Consider the following 17,035-nt stretch of genomic DNA (forward strand, 5'->3'; position numbering starts at 1 on the left):
CTTTCGTTTTAAATTCTGCTACTAATAGAATTAAAATCCTTTCGTAGCTGTGTTTTGGAGAGTGAGGGGAGATGTATATATATTTCTTTCCTGTTGACCCTTGTCTGGGCTTGTCTGTGCGCTCTGTTGGACAGAGTGTTTGGAAGAGCCCTGCCTGGGACAGCAGAGAAACAGAAAAGCATTTCTGACTCGACTGTTTTGTGTCAGAGATCAGAGAATCCATTGTCTGACTTTGTCTTCCAGGGCAGCGACCGCTTTCCCAAACCCATCGGCGCGGCACAGTTTTATTACATGGACAAGTTCCTGCTGCTGGCGTGTGGCCCCTCCGTCCAGCTCTACCTCTACCACCTGGACGCTCAGCGGGACGACCTCAAAAGGTACGGGGTCCCCTGGAGCTGCGCTTGACATCGGCACCGCATCGAGGTCACAGATGTGTCCCTTGCTCTGTCCTCGGTCCCTGGGGGACAGCTTAGCAATCCCTGCTCCAGCTCTCCCCCACCACAGGCCACAGGGGGACGGGGCGCCGAGGACACTGACCAAGTCGGCCGTGATTTATCCCTCAGACACCGGTGTCGGCCTTCCTGCTAGGAGAATCAAATTGCCAGTTCTCCGGAGGGCGTTAAAGGAGGTGCGAGTGGCCTCTGCCCTTCCCTGCACGCACGGTGTGTGATGCACATGAGAAATGTTTCCTCAGTGGACACCAGGGCCGTCCAACAATAAGAGCCTTGTGATTCCCACGCAACCCGACGCGCCGACGTGAGCGTCTCGCTGCCACAGGTCTCTGTGCCAGGGGCTCTTACTTCTCATATGGACTGATTTCCTCGCTTTGGTTTGATTTTATTTTGCTTGCTGCTAGCAATTTAAAATTACTCAACGGCTCTAATCTCTCCGTGCTCTCGGCTCATGCAAAGCGCTCGGCAGCGTCCCCAGTGTTTCTTCGATCTGGCACTCCAGAAACATCCAGAGATGATAAAGTTTGGCAGCTGTGCCCAGATTGCAACTGAATCTGGAATGATTTGCAGGTTTAAAACACTGAATTTATTAGTCTGTATTACCTATTATTTTAATGAGTTTTTACTGGAGGCCGTTCAGAAGAAAATTAAGTTGAAATAAAAAAAATAAAAGGTGAAATCATAAAAGGTTAACAATTATAATACTTCGACATTCCACCTTGATTTGTTGGCCGGATCCGGTCTGCTCGGGCTGGAAATCTGCATCCTGTGATGGGTGTGATCTCCAGCCAACGCCCCTCACCTGATCAGAAGAAGAACATGAGACAGTGTCCAGTCGAGGAGCCCATTCGCCCCATCGTGCTCGTTTGGTGTCCATTAATAACTAAGTGATCCAAGGATCCTATCCAGTCTGTTTTTAAATGTTCCCAAATTGTAACTCCTGAATGTTCGATCCGCTCCCCGGCTCAGTCCTTAGCGCTTCTCTTCCAGGCTCCAGCAGAAGAGCCGGTGCCGCCTCGCCGGGAAGCTCCAGATGACTTCAGCCGCAGAGATCACCTGCCTTTCGGCCGCCAACGCCTTCTTCTCCTGTATCCTGTTGTGGGACATTTAGGCGAGTCACTGTAATCCGGTCCTGGTGAGTTTCCCCCGTGCTTCTCCTTAACCCTGCCCGTGTGACAGACATGGTCCTGGCCTGTGGGAGCGATCGCTCGGTGGAGGTCTTCGATCTGAACGCGGGCTGCAGGGCGGCGGGGATCCCCGATGCGCACACCAGGGCGGCGCACCACGTCTCCCAGAACCAGGTAGGGCTTCTGGCTTCTCTATTCAGGCGGCAGAAATGGTATCGTTCTCCCTTTTGTCATCCGGGCCGCTTTAATCTGTGGGGCAAGAACATCACAGGAGAGTAGACTGGGGTCACCCTGCAGCTCCTCAGATCCCCAATCTGCTCCCCCTGCTGTCCCTCTCCCCTTGTACGCCTTCACCCAGGTGCCCCTCTCCCCTTGTACGCCTTCACCCAAGTGCCCCTCTCCCCTTGTACGCCTTCACCCAAGTGCCCCTCTCCCCTCGTACGCCTTCACCCAAGTGCCCCTCTCCCCTCTGACACCTGAGCATATTTCACATTTCAGTCCTGCCTCCAGCCCATGCAGTAGAAGCTGAAGACCTGATATCTGGGGCTGTAACCCTTCCGCAGTCCACGGTGTACCTGCCCCCCCAGTCACTCTTCGGACGGGCCGTCCTGTCCAGTTGCTCTCTCACAGCTGCCTCTAGGGGGCTGTAGACCAGGAGGAATGTGCTCTGTGTTTTGTCCTGCTGTGTTTCTCGGGGAATAGAGCGACCTCACTCAGGGATACAATAATCTGACAGCAGTCCTGACATCACCACTGGACAATATTAGAGAATCTCTCCTTTCTCTTTTTTTTCTCAAAGGGGATTGCACTGCTCACTGCAAAAGCGTAATGTCCCGGCGAGGTTCGAGAGCTCCTCGGGCTGGTGAATTCTTTAACCGCGGACGCTCTGATGCCGCGCTCGATCCCCCCGTGAAGTGACGAGGGGAGAGAGAGACAAGGGGAGAGCCGGTCCGCCGTCGGGCCGTCAGTGGCGCTGCACCAGATAGATGTGTTAACTGGGGATTCGCTCCGAACTCCGGGAGGGAGCCAAGTGCGTCTGCTTTAGGAAAATAAATGAACCGGATCCTCTGTACCAGCATAGTTTCCATCCTCTGCGGCGTGTGCGCCAGGGCTTCAGGTCGAGTTCACTTGTGCGGCCCTTGGTCTCCAATGTGTCCTGGAGTCATAGGGGGCTCAGCTGTGGCATGTGTTTAAAACTGGTTTAATGAAGAATCAACTGAGTTGTCTGCCTGGAAGGAGGGATTCCCCTGGAGCTCCTGCCAAGTATGCGTCCACAATCAGATGTGTTTTAACGAGCAGTGTGGCATCCGGCGACTGTGCTTTAACCAGGAGCGCTTTATTCTGGGATCCAAGTTTTTTTTTTCTCTTCCAGATAGAAATCTAGACATTAAGTAGGAAGTGTAAAATGGAACAACCGTTTTACCCCAACATGAAAAACAACTCACACATGAAAAGCATGAGGTTTATCGATAATCAGAGTCCTTTGGCAGACTGCGGTGTAAATCGTAGCAGCTGAGACACGCGTGATGTTTCGATAAGCTAATGAAGTAAAGGTTACAGCCCCCTCTCCTCAGAGATGATTTTCCAGCGGTGTTGCCAATGCGGTGTTCATGGCCGTGGTGGCGGTGAGATCGGCGGAGGCTCGGGGCTCGGCTGGCTGTCAGGCCAGGGAAGGGCCATGATTGAAGCCTAGACGGACAGAGATTTCACTCGGAACCATGCTCTCATTTTCTGTATTGTGGAAGGCAATTCATCCGTCTACGCTATTGTAGGCACAAGAAAATAAATAAATGAGTGAGAGATGCCTCGCGTGGAAGATGGACAAAGGTCTGACAGAGGTCTTCATGGACACTACGGGGGGAAGAGCTTACGTGTGTTAGTGTCGGGGACACGTACTGCTCCGTCTGAACAAGCTGGGGCATTAGCACCAAACACCAGGGCGCTGCGCTCGGATGGGTAATGTCAGCTCAGCCCAGCTCCCATCCCGGTTACAGGGTTATCCGAGTCACTGAGGCAGGACGGCGGGGCGAATAGCTCCAGAGAGATTGTCCACTCGCACCGCAGCGCCCTCCCAGTCACGCTCCCCCCCCGTGTTGCCTTGTTGTGTCAGCGGCAGGTGTTCTTCACGGTCTGAAACGTCGCGCCCTGAACAAAGCGAATTCCTCCTGCAATGAGGTGACGGGGAGTGGGAGGCCCCTGGTAAAGCACGCGGCACGATGCTGACCGATTGTGTTCAATCACATTTCCATCCTCCCCTCCGGTTACCTGGAAGCCATGTGGTCCCGAGATGGGCCTGGTGCTCGGAACTGTGAGTCAGAGGGGTTCGTGTGCGAGATGAGAGGACTTGGGCAGCGGCGAGTGGAACTTTCCCCTCCGCGGCAGCAAAGGCTTTCAAAAAGTGCTAAAAGTAATAAAACAAAATTGCCTGCAAGTATCCATACAAGGGAAAAACTCTGCTTTGGTACAAAAAAGAGAAAGCGAAGCCGTCTGCCCTATCTTTAAGAGGCTGGATTCAGATTGAGAAGAATGAGAAATATGTTTCCATTCTGTGGTCTGTCTGCTCGCTGCTGCAGCGCAACGATGGAAACATTCAGCCCTGCAGGGTTACCTCAAACCTGGCTCCGATTTCCCCGGCCTCCGGGGATCTCTCTTCTCAGAGCAGGACCTTAACCGGTGTATTTGCTAGTGTTGGGATATTTTTTCAGATGCAACATATCAGAAGCGGTACTGTCCTTCAGTGTTTGATGTTGAGTACAATTAACACAGTGAATAAAGTAAAAGCATTCGGTCTGCATTGATGCGGTAAATAATTCAATGCGCATTTAATCCCCAGTCTGGGAGGGATACTGCTGTTGTCCTAGTGAGAGCAAATGAAAACGCAGGGTTTCCCCAGCTCCAGGCGAGCCGGTGCCCAGGCTGCAGCGCTGCTTAGCGTAATAAAATACTGCCTCACAAACTGTGCTCTGTGTTCCCAGACTGGTCTTTAAAACCGTTTAAGAGGGGAAATTATTCCCAGGGAGACATCGCACGGCAGGAGGCAACTGTTCATAAATCACCCTGCGGTCAGTGGCAGCCCGTCACCCCCCCAAGCCACAGAGCTGCCCAGGGCCCGCAGTCCTCGCCCGGGGGCCACGCCAGCCTGGGGTCAAAACATTTCTAATATCAATCATTTATATTTATTATACATGAACATGGATAATGTCAGCACTTCAGTGTGGGGGTGCCTCTGTGTGCTGCAGACAGATGCTGGGTAATTCAGTTTAAAGGTTATTGCTCTAGCAATATATATATATATATATATATATATATATTTCATATATTTCACAAAAATAAAAAGGCATAATAAAAATGAACTCTTTACTTTGTGCAGCTCCGCTCTTGAGCTCAGGTCTGAGCTCTCCTCCACTGTGTGTGTGTGTGTCTGTGTGTGTGTGTTTGTGTGTCATGTCTGAGCTCTCCTCCACTGTGTGTGTGTGTGTCTGTGTGTGTGTGTTTGTGTGTCATGTCTGAGCTCTCCTCCACTGTGTGTGTGTCAGGTCTGAGCTCTCCTCCACTGTGTGTGTGTCTGTGTTTGTGTGTGTGTGTGTGTGTGTGTGTGTGTGTGTCAGGTCTGAGCTCTCCTCCACTGTGTGTGTGTCTGTGTTTGTGTCTGTGTTTGTGTGTCTGTGTGTGTGTGTCATGTCTGAGCTCTCCTCCACTGTGTGTGTGTGTGTGTGTGTGTGTGTGTGTGTCAGGTCTGAGCTCTCCTCCACTGTGTGTGTGTCAGGTCTGAGCTCTCCTCCACTGTGTGTGTGTCAGGTCTGAGCTCTCCTCCACTGTGTGTGTGTCTGTGTTTGTGTGTGTGTGTGTGTGTGTGTGTGTGTGTGTGTGTGTGTGTCAGGTCTGAGCTCTCCTCCACTGTGTGTGTGTCTGTGTTTGTGTCTGTGTTTGTGTGTCTGTGTGTGTGTGTCAGGTCTGAGCTCTCCTCCACTGTGTGTGTGTCAGGTCTGAGCTCTCCTCCACTGGGTTGTGTTGCAGGGCTCGGTGTTCAGCACTCAGGGGCCTGACGCGTACAACCTGTTCCTGACGAGCGCCATGACTGATGCCATCAAGCTGTGGGACCTGCGGACCCTGAGGTACCGGCTCGCTCCACCGCAACACTCCTGTGACCTATTACTCTCTCTCTCTCTGTGTCCATCTCCCTCTATCCCTCCATCTTGATCTACAGAGCACACTAATGCCTCACTTCCATTGGCTTAAGCGTCCGTGCCATGCCATGCCGTGCCAGATGTGTCCCAGAGCTTTTTGTAAACCCAGGCCATTGTAGCAAGTCCATCCCTGTTGTGGGAGGAGCAGAGCATTTGTGGGTTTGGTTTGTATTTAGTTTTAAAAACAAATTTCCTTAGTGGGTGTGACGGACGCTTACGGACACATCTGGCACCAGATAGTTAACCATCCACAAAACCTGGACGCGTCCGGACGCTTAAGCCAGTGGAAACACCCGTTTAAGCGTCCGGGGCCGGACATGTCCAGTGGAAACGGGGAATTGTACTATTGTATTATTTCATGAGTGACGAACTTCAGGGCTGAGAGCAGCATGTATCAGATGTTGGTTATAATGGTTTAGTGTGGATTTAGAGGGATTTCTGAACCAAAACACAAGGTCTTAATGGTTTAATGCATTTCCCATGATTTCCCAGCCGGCCTTCTGGTGACCCAAAAGAGTCAAGTAGTTGAGTCAATGTGGTTGAAGCGACAATTTGGGAACATTCAAAAACAGACTGGATAGGATCCTTGGATCACTTAGTTATTAATGGACACCAAACGAGCACGATGGGGTGAATGACCTCCTCTCGATTGGACACTTTCTTAAGTTCTTAAGTAAAACGGTCCTGTGTCTCTGATTGAAAAGGTTCCTTTAAGAACCATGTGTTGTGTCGTATGGCAGATGGGGATTCTGCATCCTGATTGAGTTGTGTTGCGCTGTGAGCCCTGTGCGCGGGTCCCTGGCTGGTCAGGGTTGTGTCCGGCGCTGCTCTGACTGGACACTGTCCCACCTACTGTTACAGGGCCTGATGCAGACACCGTACACGTCTAAAATATACACTTTAGCCAGTATTTAAAATTCCCTTGTGGCTTTGTTTTGCCCCTCTTTGATTGTGGCCCCTGGTGAAGATGCCGTTTAGATCCAGAGATTCCTTGGCTTCATCTCCGCAGCTCTTTTTGCACAGACATGCATAACTGGTGAGGATCTGCCCCGTGCCGTCCATCACAGTGGTTTCAGAGGAGTCCTGTCTGCTGGGTTTTCTCACCACAAGGTCTAACGTTTCTGCTGAGTTGCCGTGTGACAGACAGCACTTTCCGACCGCAGGGACGCAGAGGGGGTGTTTGCCCCGCCGGGGTCTGGGTACACGGACGGCACGGAGGCACAGTGGGGGCGACAGGAGGCTGATTTATGACACTGGGCCAAAAGCACGGCCTGCTAAAGCAATCAATCAGGCGTCTCGGCACCCAAGTCCTGTATCTCACGGCCTTATGTAAACTGCTCCCTCTGCGGCTCTGTGTTGTGAAGTGCTTTGGCTGATTGTGCTGCATAAATATAAATAAGATAAATCCACCAAATAAAAGCTGGTGTCTCCTCAGTACAGAGGACAGATCTAAGCAGCCAAAGACCCTTCCGACGATGGTTGTTTCTGAACAGCTGGTCGGCGCTGCAGGGAGCTGCCAGGAACATCGCAGCTCACATAATTTCTTTGGTTCTGGTAATTCACCCGTTTTAATGTTTACTGTAATGGTTCTGACCAGAATTTACAACCATATACATAATTTACATGATTTTGAAACCATTTTTGTGCATCTGACAGACAATCTGTGGAAAACTGGTTCAGCCTTGTGGAATGATATTTCACCTAAAGGTCTGGGTATTGTCACAGAATGCCATTGGATCGGTTGCCAGGAGTGTTCTTTGGAAAGTTGTGTTAATGTTACTGGTGCCAAACTCTTGTTCATTGTTGCATTTCAAAACTTCAAAAATGTTATAACCACTTCCTTTGGCCCTTGTCTGGTTTGAGGAGCGCTAGAAAGGAGCGGGAAGCAATGACTCCTGGTGTCTGCTGACCTTTGTGTGTTGTTAAACAGTGCGCTCAGCGGAAAGCTGGGAAATTCGGCACTGTTTATAAAAGCAAAAATCCTTTGGAGCTGCGGTTCATTTTTTAGTTGTATTTTTCTGTTAAATGAAGTACACACTGTTCTCCTAATGCAAAGGAATGAAGATCCGCATGCTCTTTATAAACCATATCAGTCAGCTGCCGTGGACAGTACAGTGAGAGTGGAGTAGGACTAAGAGAACATAAGATGAGAGGAGGCCATCCGCCCCATCGTGCTCGTTTGGTGTCCATTAATAACTAAGTGATCAAGGATCCTATCCAGTCTGTTTTTGAATGTTCCCAAATTGTCTCTCCAGCCACATCGCTGGGGAGTTTGTTCAGATTGTGACGCCTCTCTGTGTGAAGAAGTGTCTCCTGTTTTCTGTCTTGAATGCCTTGAAGCCCAATTTCCAATTGTGTCCCCGGGTGCGCGTGTCCCTGCTGATCTGGAAAAGCTCCTCTGGTTTGATGTGGTCGATGCCTTTCATGATTTTGAAGACTTGGATCAAGTCCCCACGTAGTCTCCTCTGTTCCAGGGTGAAAAGGTTCAGTTCCTCAGTCTCTCAGTAGGACTTTCCCTTCAGACCTGGAATAAGTCTGGTTGCTCTCCTCTAGAGCAGTGGTTGTTAGACTGAACCCTGAGTTTGAGTATTTCAGGCCCATGTACGGGTGGTTTTGTGTTGTGTTTATTTCAATAAAAGCGTGTTATTTTGACCTTAATCCTGCTTCTGCCTCTTGCCTCCTGGGTGGCAGCTTACACTTGGCACAGTGTGTTCCCTCATACTGTGTTGATTGCATCAATTTTGTGTTTTTTCCCACTTCTGTCCGTCGTGCAGACGCTGAGCCTGACCCGTCTATCTTCCTGATGAACAGCAGTGCGGTGTTTCCAGGTCATGTCCTGAATCGGGCCGGATCTGTCTGTCACTGAGCAGCACGTTCTTCCCAGGCTGAGCAATAGCATATGGAACGCGTTGCACAAATATGTAAACGGTTTTTCACACAGTTATTCTTTTTGGGTCAGTTAGCCCCAGATATTGTATCTGTAGTGTGGGAGCTCAGATGTGTTGTCCGTGCGTAGCGCTGGCGAGAGACAAGGGGCTCACTGTGGTGGGTCGCCGGCCTTTCACCCGTCTGGGCGGCTGATGGCCGGAGCTGCAGACGTGGCTTCACGTCAGTGCGTCACGAAAGGGTGTCAATCAGCCGTCCATCTAGGACTGGTGTGGGACATTACAGACATCAGCAAGCCTGCTCTTCTGTTTGATACGTGATGCCTCACCTTAAATTTTTCCTTTATTTACGTATTTATGAATTTATTCATCCGAAATACAAAAACCCATCTGGTTGAAATATATTTTTGTATTCCCTTCCCCTACATGTGATAAGTATTAGTGTGAGTCTGTAACATATGTTGTTCCTAATATTTCATAATGGAGGCATCTCGGTTACTGCTGGCCTGAGTGAGCCTGCTGTCCTGGATAAGCATCATTACAGCTAATCAGTTCCCATTAACGGGGATCTGACAACGCTTTAGTTTTTCCTTTGTCTCATCGCATTGGAAGCGCTCTGACATCGGCCACCTGAGAGAAATGAGCTGCCGGCACGCGAAGGGCCCCCTGGTGGCTCGTTGACTTGATCTCGGGAGTGAGTACATGTCATGTGAGGAGCAAGTGTCTTAAAGCACCCCCGCTTGGCCACACTGCAGCAAAGGGCCTCTCTGAGTAGGGCCAGGTTGGGCCACAGCTGCCGTTGTCTTCCCTCTGACAGTTGCTGGTCCTTCACGTGGGCCCCTGTCCTGCCCAGTGTCTCTGGAGATTTCTGGAGGAAGTTGACAAAAACCAATGTATAGATGGAGCATGTCAGACGATTTGCCTTTCAGTTTTCATTAATTGTTGTATGACCCCATTTTAAGCTGAGTCCTGTCATGTCAACCACGTGTGCATGTGCATGTGCGTGTGCGTGTTTGGGGGGGGTGCATGTGCGGGGGTGTGTGCGGGCTTGCATGGACATGTGTGTTTCTGTACGTAGATAGATTTTGTTTTTGCAAAAATAAACAAATACAAATCACAGTAAATGTATTCAGTACCTGTTTGTTTTGCCTGAATGATTTAATAATTGCCCAGGAAATATGGGCTTTTCTGAATCCGTCGAGTGTATCCCTATCCCTGGAGCACGTAATGCTTCACTTTAATGAGTAGCAGACCCGCCCGTGTGTCACCGCACCTTTTCACAGGGACGAGCTCAGCTGTGAGGGGAGCGCAGGTTATTCTGAGCCTGGCGTTAATTCATCACATTCAGCTGGTGTTTTCAGCATCGCAGCAAAAAGTTAGTGTTGGCCGTCTGGACGTGTTTATTAGGCAGGTAAATTTACTGCTGTATCGTCGTGGTTCATTAACGTTGGTGATGAAATACGAGCTGGTAAAACTCAGCCCAGGAAGTGATTCTTGTAATTAAATTAGGCCTCATTAGGAGCCGATGCCTGGTTTATAGACCCTGAGATATGTTAACTACAAGGGCTGATATTCCCAGCGAGTCCTTTAAACAGAACCAATTTAAAACTGGATCCAGTTCGCGACCGCAGTGTGAAGGTAGACCTCATCACAGGGGAGACGCACGGTGAGCTCGGATCCCAGACTCAGAGATTTCCTCCCAGGGTCTCAGTTTCTGAATTCTAACGTTTTTTCTCTCGCAGCTCAAGCGATATAGAGATGCCTTTATAAGCCTAATAAGCCACTGGAATGGCCGTTATTTATTTGGTTCCCCTGTGTTTATGGCGCTGCATGTCACTGTGTAAGTATTTGTGGTTTTTTGACATTTCAATGTAGTGAGTGGGGAAGTTCTTCACTCTGTGGCTATCAATGCTTGGGGGCTGCAGAGATCTGTAGTCGTGTACAGTGTGTTTTCTTCTGCAGTGTGCCAGTGCGCTCTGAAGTGGAAGGCATTGCAGGGTGCTTTTGCAAGTCAACTCATAGCCTGGTAGAGACCTGTCCTCACTGAGTCTGCAGCCAATCCCTGGGAGTTTGCCCCTCTATACAAGAGGCTTTTACAATGACTGTAAGGCCAGATGTGCTGTTGTGTGGGATAGCCTCCATTGTGGGACATGAGCAACACTGGCAGCCTAGGGAGTCTGGGGGCCCCATGGAGCACCAGGAAGTGGGCATCCTGGGACAGGGGTCTGTCTGCAGGGGCTCATTGCTATTATTGCTATCACCTTCCATTTAGTCAAGTTGACTGGTTTAGCGATCCGTGCCGTGGCAGTTGTGGGGCACCTTCTGGCTGCAGAGAAGTCTCCTCTAACTGATCTAAGTGTTATAGGCTAGAAGGATTACTGTCACATTAAAACCAGCTGAATTACGAGTACATTTTCACGTCCAAAGATCTGCGCACAGTGTGTGCATTGTGTTGTGCTTTTATCCCCAACACCCCCAGTGGCTGTTATTGCTGACATCTGTTTAGTAGATCTGTTATCAAGTGCTAGTTTGTATTATTTATCCCCCTCGTCCTCTAAGCATTGCATTCCCTTCCCAGGTCCATTATTACAACATTGCTGGAACTGGATGGTAAACTAATTAAACTTCTCAGCATCTGATAGAAACGAGTCTAACAGCCGCGTCAGGGACTGTAATCTGTTCACGTCCGTTTCCTTCATTTGAGCTGGCAGGCCGGAGCTTCTTCTCTTTCTCCCCGTGTCCCAGAGTGACGGATTACAGCCCGTTGAAAGGGACGCTGTACTGCCCAGCGGTCTGTGTTCCTCGTTGATATTCCTTCACTAGCTGTAAGCATTTATTTATTTTATTTCATATGTAAATTAATACCAGATGTGTTATCTTAAGCTACCAAAGCCTTACAAGGACTGGAAGCACCGTAAAGAGCTACTTAAATGCTCAGGAATGACCCAGCTGCTAAACTCTGAGTTTCGCACCTAATTTCTCTCCACCTTCCTGTCCTGTAGTGGAGTTTCTTACCTGGCTGTCACTCCGGTATTTGGGTTTGTCTGTTGGTAGAGGTTTTTTTTCGCTTTGTGATGCGGATCTGTTGGATTGGATAGCTGCACCCTGAGCCCGTTCCCTCTCGCTGCCCCAGTCCCCGACTCCGCCAGTCCCTCGTGCACTTCACTTTGTGGGACCACATTCGGTCACAGGACGACCCGAGGAGTGGTGAACTTTGCTTTCCTCCAGACAGACATTCTCACTAATGTCTTTTCCACCCCCACAATGGCCCGCTGAGTGAAGGAGTCTCTCCTGCAATGCTGTCTCGGTTTCAACACCTCCTGTAGCACTAAAGATGAACTCTTCTGCTTAAGAGCTTTTTTCTTCTGATGTATTCTATGTGTTATGTCTTTGAAAAAGCTCAGATATGCTATTAAACTTTATAAGCATTTAATTTCTTCTGGAAATGTTTTGATAAGAGTGTTGAATCTGTATATAAACAGTCATAAAGTGTCCTGGCATAGTGAATGCAACAGGCCTGCCCACGTCGGTCCGTTTGGCATTGTGGTGCAGAATTAACATGACAGAATCAACAACACTTCACTGCCGAACCCAAGCTGTCTGGGTTTGGTCACGTTTTGTGCAGTAAAGTGAAGTTGTGATTAAATTAGGGCTTCGGTTCGGTCCTTGCTGGGATCACTTGGGAAGCAGGACAGCGTTCAGCGCAGGAGTACAGAGCTGTGCAGATCAACAACAAGAAAGAAAACATTGAGCTTCGCTGGAATAAATTACGAGCTGATATTAAACAGTTCTGCGAGGCATAAATTGCTTTGGATCAACTCTGTGTTTTCATTCTGAAACGTCCCGTGCTGCCAGAAAAATGACCTCATTCCAGTATATTGGACTTTGTTGCCGTTCTCCCAGAGTCATGAATCAGCCGGGTACGCAGGGCGGAGACGTGTACTGATAGCAACGCAGGGAAGCGTTGCTGCATTAGCAGGGAACACGAGGAATGTCTACTCGGAGAGACCCGGGAATAGGGCCTGTAATTCTGCATGGGCAGGGTAGCGGCTCCTCGTCTCACCTGGGTCTGAACAGTGCGGGACTAGCTAGGACTGTCCTGAGATTCCCCTTCTGAGCTCTTCTGCTCCAGCTCCACGGGGCTCAGGGTCCTGCACAGGGAGGCCCATCACAGGAGGCCACAGTGAAGCAATAAAGCTGGAGGAGGAAGCAGAAATACAGATTTACCTGTGTGTGTGTCTGTGTCCCTGCAGGTGTGCGAGGAGATACGAGGGTCACCTGAACCGCTGCCACCCCTGCACCGCTGCCTTCTCCCCCTGCGGACGGTACATCGCCTCCGGATCAGAAGACAACTGTGTGAGTGTTTGTCCTCTCCACCGTGTCAATTAAGAACATAAGAAAGTGTCCAATCGAGAGGAGGCCATTCGCCCCATCGTGCTCGTTTGGTGTCCATTAATAACTGAGTGATCAAGGATCCTATCCAGTCTGTTTTTGAATGTTCCCATATTGTCTCTTCAGCCACATCGCTGGGGAGTTTGTTCAGATTGTGACGCCTCTCTGTGTGAAGAAGTGTCTCCTGTTTTCTGTCTTGAATGCCTTGAAGCCCAATTTCCATTTGTGTCACCGGGTGCGTGTGTCCCTGCTGATCTGGAAAAGCTCCTCTGGTTTGATGTGGTCGATGCCCTTCATTATTTTGAAGACTTGGATCAAGTCCCCACGTAGTCTCCTCTGTTCCAGGGTGAAAAGGTTCAGGTCCTCAGTCTCTCAGTAGGACATTCCCTTCAGACCTGGAATAAGTCTGGTTGCTCTCCTCTGAACTGCCTCTAGAGCAGCGATATCTTTCTTGAAGTGTGGAGCCCAGAACTGTCCACAGGATCCAGACTTAAACAGGTTGTTGAGTGTGTTTGTGTTTATTAAGGACTTGTGTAGAGTGGGGCCTGTGTGTTTGTTTAGTTAGGATCAAGAGCAGGCAGCGTTTTTTTTGGTTTTGTAGGTCTGGTGGTTTGATCACCCATGCAGTGTGTAATAAATGTGTGTCCAGCCCCACACGGTGTCACAAGATGAACACAGGGTCCAACATTTTCAGGGTTCTCCTTTTAAGTAGTGCATTTGTCTGTGAACCCTCACGGGGGTTTGTTAATTACACAACTCCCCCCAGCTGCCTGCTCTGAGATGTCGGAGGAGGCGCTGATCTGGACACTTGTGTGCAGGAATCCCTTCTCTCTGCAGCTCCGTGCGGCTGGGACTGACAGTCGGCCTCTCTTGCAGTCTGGACGGGCGCCGGTGTCCTTCAGCCGCTTCTGGGCTGCCAAATCCCCCCCCCCCCGCGCACCGCCTCCTCCACAGTGCCGGCTCTCCCCCCAGTGAGTCTGGCAGGCCATTACAGAGCACCAGCAACCCCCCCACCCTCGTTGTGCAAAGAAAAATACTGTGTTTGTTCTGGTAGATGGCTTCCTTGTCTTTCATTGTATGCATCACCCAAGAGGGCCTCCTGTAACCGTCCTGTCCTGTGAAATGGAGACGGGTTTCAGATGAATGTCCCAATAAATCAGCTGACGAGTTGGGTTTTGTTTCCGAGCCACAAACCTACACGACAGTCCTGCTGTCATTCCCTCCAGCACATTGGGAGGGGCGTTGCAGTCGGTGCCTGCAGCTTCAGGAATTTCTAGCCCTGGAGCGTTTAGACCCAAACCACCAGGCGTCTGTGCCATGAACACACCCGGGTGGGTGCTGTGTGGGTGGCACTGTGAAGCAGGTCGTTACACAGAGGGCATGAGGGCTCTGGGGAACAGATGACACTGGTCTGTGACTCAGTGTTCATGTGTGGTTTCTGCAAGGTTTGGCCTGGCAGTGCAGCGGAGGGAGGGTGTTGTGCCGTTCCACCCTGTTCGTGTTTGATCTGAGAGGTTAATCTCTCCTAACTCCTCAGTGGCTGCCATGCTCTGCTTTACACATCAGATGCAAGGGGTATCTTATAGCTATTATGTTCATTCAGGGACTCATTGAAAGCAACCGCAGCTTCAGGTTGTGCTGTGTGTGTCGGCTGAGCTCTTCAGTGCAGTTCAAGCCGTGTCCACAGGGTGTTCGCCACATAGTATCCACCAATATAAACACACAGCTAAACAACTGAAACCATTGAGCTGTTAGACTGCAAAGCCTCCATCAGAAACAATCAAGAGCTTCTAATGCACACCCCCGACTTGTGGACACCTCTGTTCTGTGAGCCAGGAACTGTGCTGACCCATGTGAAGGTCAGGAGTTGGGCCGTGTTCCTGGCATGTTTGCCTGGCTGTGGTACTCATGTGGAGAAGCCCCCTCCCCACACCTGAGCGGTTTAAAGTGCTGGTGTTTCCCATGAGACACTGGGGCAGGAACTGGGTCCCAGCACCGCACTGTTTCGGGACCCTCTGTGCTTTGTTCTGTGCGGGAGAAGGTTTTTAATGCATAGAGACGCACAGGCCCTTCATTTGAAGTGTGAGTTATTGTTCGGTATTGTTGTTGTGATACCAGAGGTGGCTTCACTCGACGGGCCATTCTCAGCAGGGATGAGCATGGGAGAGCGCAGTGTGTTCAGGTGGATGTTCCTGAGGTTCTCGGCAGAAGTGCGGGGCTGAAGACAGGAGAGAAATCGTGAACCAAATAGCTGAGAGACGTGTAAATCTTCCCTGGCAGGACAATTGCAAATTAATCTCAGTCCTGAAGCATATTCTACTGAGTCCTGGATGATATATGAGGGTAATATAACTCAGTTAAATGTAGGCAAGTCCCACTGCCAAATACTTTGTGCCAGATGCCATTTGGACTAAACACACATCTTAATCCTGGTGCAGACTTGTTTGTTCTCTCCTGGGCTTTGCGTCTCGGTGCAGACGGAGAGGGTGTCCGGGGCCCAGGTAAATGAACCACAGTCCCCCTGCTAATGCCCCTGCTCTTTTGCAAATTTCCATTTGAACTGAATAATTCTCTTTCACGAGCCTCTGCCAAGAACGGTTTACTACCAAGGTTAGTTTTTGTTGGCAGCCTCCATGTGAAGACAGCGCTTGGAATAAACCACGTTCCAGCCCTTGGAAAAACTGCGCTTCTGCACGTTGTTTTTTGTTCCTTTGTTTTTGAAATGTATATGAATGCATCTTGTAGCACCAATTGCTTTTAAATGACTTAATCGCACTGTTCTCATAGGTGCGTGCATGGGCAAGTCATGTCTTTACCCTGTTACAGAGTGGTTGGAGAGTCCAAGGTGTATCACAGTATGGTTTGTGTGACATCCTGGGTGTCTTGATATTGAAACTGAAGGTGTCTTTCCCCACAGATAGAATGAGCTTCACTTATTAGTCTTAAATTCCCTTTGACTAGACAAAAAAACAGATTTTTCTCACAGGCTTTATTTCAACGTTATGAACTTCATCACCCTCCTCTTTTTCCGGCACGTTCAAGATGGATCGATGCACATGCACTACACTGATGACTTCTCCAGTGCGTCTGACATCGGCTTGTAAGAAACCCAAGGACTGCAGATCGCTCCGTTCCAGCATCCGGCTCCCTTGCTACCTACATGGGGCTTCTTTTTCTCGGAGAAGTGGAATAATATATTGATGGCTTTTATTAATTGTGTGAATCGCCAAACAACAAAGGCTGAGGCATCCCTGGGGGGGCAGATTCTTGGAATCGCCGTGGCGTATGGTGGTGTGCTACTCCTCCGTTATTTGTTGCCGTCATGAGAGTTGGTCTGGCCAAGAGCATTTGTACTCGTCTTAATGCGCTCATTACACAATTTCCACGCAGAAAAGAATAAATAATATTCAACATTTGTACTACAGTAGGAATCTGAACTTTTTTATTTTCCCTCCCTACCAAATGCATGTAGACTGATGGATGTTCTTAGCGTCGATGAGAGTAATTGAGAACAGGGAGAACTGGAAACTGTGGCTCAGGGTGTTACGGTGGAGCTCAGATATTGGGGTGACGGGGGGTATCTTTTGAAGCTCACTGTGTGAAATTTGCTTGAGCTCCTGTGCAGGATCAGACAATCCCACATACACAGCACAGATTCCCTCCTGCAGCTTGGTTGTGTGAATGATCGATTGCTTGACTCGTGGGTTGTTTTGGGACTGGTTAACGATGGAGAGCAGGTTCTGGTGGGTTCATGCCCGTCGTCTCCGCTCCGGTAATGCAGACCAGCCGTACGAGGCTGAAGTTGCTTTTTCTAGCAGGAAACTGAAGTTGTCTGGCTTTTGTTTGTATCGTGGAAAGAAAAACAAAACGCAAAACACATTCCAGCCTAAATATAAAGGCTACGGGGGCGGCCCAGCTGGACTGAGATGATGTGATTGGGATCTGGAGTGTGCGCCCCGGCCTGTCCGCCCAGCTGCTGCTCAGATGCTCAC

The 17,035-nt window shown here is 49.7% G+C and overlaps 1 protein-coding gene across 1 annotated transcript in view; it reads left to right on the forward strand.

Moving 5' to 3' along the window:
• The window catches only part of wdr27 (WD repeat domain 27), a 48,682-nt gene that overhangs the window by 12,859 nt on the left and 18,788 nt on the right, over positions 1-17,035 (forward strand). The window contains exons 18-22 of the mRNA XM_066697126.1: positions 244-377; positions 1,443-1,540; positions 1,632-1,753; positions 5,597-5,694; positions 12,905-13,007. Coding sequence (XP_066553223.1) covers positions 244-377; positions 1,443-1,540; positions 1,632-1,753; positions 5,597-5,694; positions 12,905-13,007 — 555 coding nt within the window. The remainder of the gene's footprint in view (positions 1-243; positions 378-1,442; positions 1,541-1,631; positions 1,754-5,596; positions 5,695-12,904; positions 13,008-17,035) is intronic.

This window comes from Amia ocellicauda, chromosome 23 (assembly GCF_036373705.1).
Source record: "Amia ocellicauda isolate fAmiCal2 chromosome 23, fAmiCal2.hap1, whole genome shotgun sequence".
In the NCBI taxonomy this organism is placed as follows: Eukaryota; Metazoa; Chordata; class Actinopteri; order Amiiformes; family Amiidae; genus Amia; species Amia ocellicauda.